At 53.9% G+C, this 1,514-nt stretch overlaps 1 protein-coding gene across 1 annotated transcript in view; it reads right to left on the bottom strand.

Annotated features, from left to right (window-relative positions):
- Positions 1 to 522, bottom strand: part of BARD1 (BRCA1 associated RING domain 1) — a 57,725-nt gene extending 57,203 nt beyond the window's left edge. Inside the window, 4 exon segments of the mRNA XM_081917834.1 lie at positions 362 to 384; positions 386 to 418; positions 420 to 472; positions 475 to 522. Of these exon segments, the coding sequence (XP_081773960.1) occupies positions 362 to 384; positions 386 to 418; positions 420 to 472; positions 475 to 499 (134 nt within the window). The 5' untranslated portion in view covers positions 500 to 522.
- Between the last annotated feature and the right edge of the window lie 992 nt (positions 523 to 1,514).

Genomic DNA, 1,514 nt, shown 5'->3' with positions numbered 1-1,514 from the left:
TAAACACGCACCGTATATAGTTAAGCACACACACATATACATATCTCTATTCAAAACAAAACAAAATTCCTTCCAGTAGCACCTTAAAGACCAACTAAGTCAGTTCTTGGTATGAGCTTTCGTGTGCATGCACACTTCTTCAGATACAGTGCATGCACACTTCTTTAGTGTGTATCTGAAGAAGTGTGCATGCACACGAAAGCTCATACCAAGAACTGACTTAGTTGGTCTTTAAGGTGCTACTGGAAGGAATTTTTTTTGTTTTGACCTATCTGCAACATATCTCTATGTGTGTGTGTGTGTGTGTATATCTCCCCCCATTCCCGCCCGCCCGCCCGCCCGCCTGGGGGCGAGTGATTACCACTGGGAGCAGCTGAGGGCCTCAGGCCAGCCTGGCCAGGGCCGCGCCGGTCTCCTTTCCACCTGCGGCCTCTCGGCTCGGCCTCCATGCGTCCCTGGGGCTGGTTCCCGGGCGGCCCCGCAGCGCCGCGGCCCTCATGGCTGGCCCTCGCCTGGCGACGCCGCTTCCAATTCCGCCGCCTCCCGCCGCCCGCCGGCTCCGCCCCTCGCCCAGGCGCCCACGGCCCAGGGAGGCGCCTTTCCGGGTGGAGGCGCCGCCCTCCGCGGAAGAGAGCGGGGCTTCGCCGCTGCCTCTCTCCCGAGAAAAAGAGCCGGGAGCCCCTTCGCTCCGCCCGGGAGGCCTCTCTGCGCGGGGCGGGGCCTCGGAAGACCCCCCCCCCTTCCCGGGCATCCCGACGGGGTGACTCGGGGGGTGGGATGGCAGCCCCGTGATCCCCCCCCCCGGCCCGGACTCCGGTTCCCTGAACGTGTCAGTGGCCGGTGCTTTATTCCAGAGGGGGCTCTGTTAAAAAGTGTGGCCCTCCCCTGGCCACTTAGTGGTGAGGACCGACCCCCTATTATTTATCCAGGGGGGAAAGCACCGGTGAGGATGAAGCCCCTGAGTGATACGTTTGGGAAAAGGCAAAAAGCAGATCTAGACGCATGCTTTTGTAGCAGAGGATGTTCTGCCTCCCTCGGTTTGATTCAGAGGTTTCCTATGGCAGAGGCATGAGAATCCAACGTTAAACTAACCTGGAAGACTGCAGAAATCATTCTAAGTCACATAATGCGAAACCAGTTTTTACTAAACAGAAAAGACAGAAGAAAACAGCATCTAGAGTTCAATTAGTATAAAATCAAGGTTTGAAATCAAACAGCCATATGTGAAAAAGTGTTAAAACAGAACATGCCCCATTATATAATCAAGCGGTTGTTACGGAAGGGGGGGGGCATGTCTTCTTCACCTTCTTCTTCGCTACAATATATCAATTTATTTCCAATTGTCAATGTCAAAAGGGACTAAAATCTATAAAATTCATAGAAAATCAGCGTGCCAGTTTGCTCAATTACCCTAGGACTCCATCACATCTCCCCTGTCCAGCATAATCCCTCAAGCAAGGTGTCAAGACCCTAATCCTTTCAAATTGCTCTGATCAGCCTTTCCTCCAGGCAAT

The sequence above is a fragment of the Podarcis melisellensis genome, assembly GCF_964234715.1.
Source record: "Podarcis melisellensis genome assembly, chromosome: 1".
NCBI classification, from domain to species: Eukaryota; Metazoa; Chordata; class Lepidosauria; order Squamata; family Lacertidae; genus Podarcis; species Podarcis melisellensis.
The sequence above is the reverse complement of the archived record's forward strand: the minus strand, read 5'-3'. Positions and strand labels throughout refer to the sequence as shown.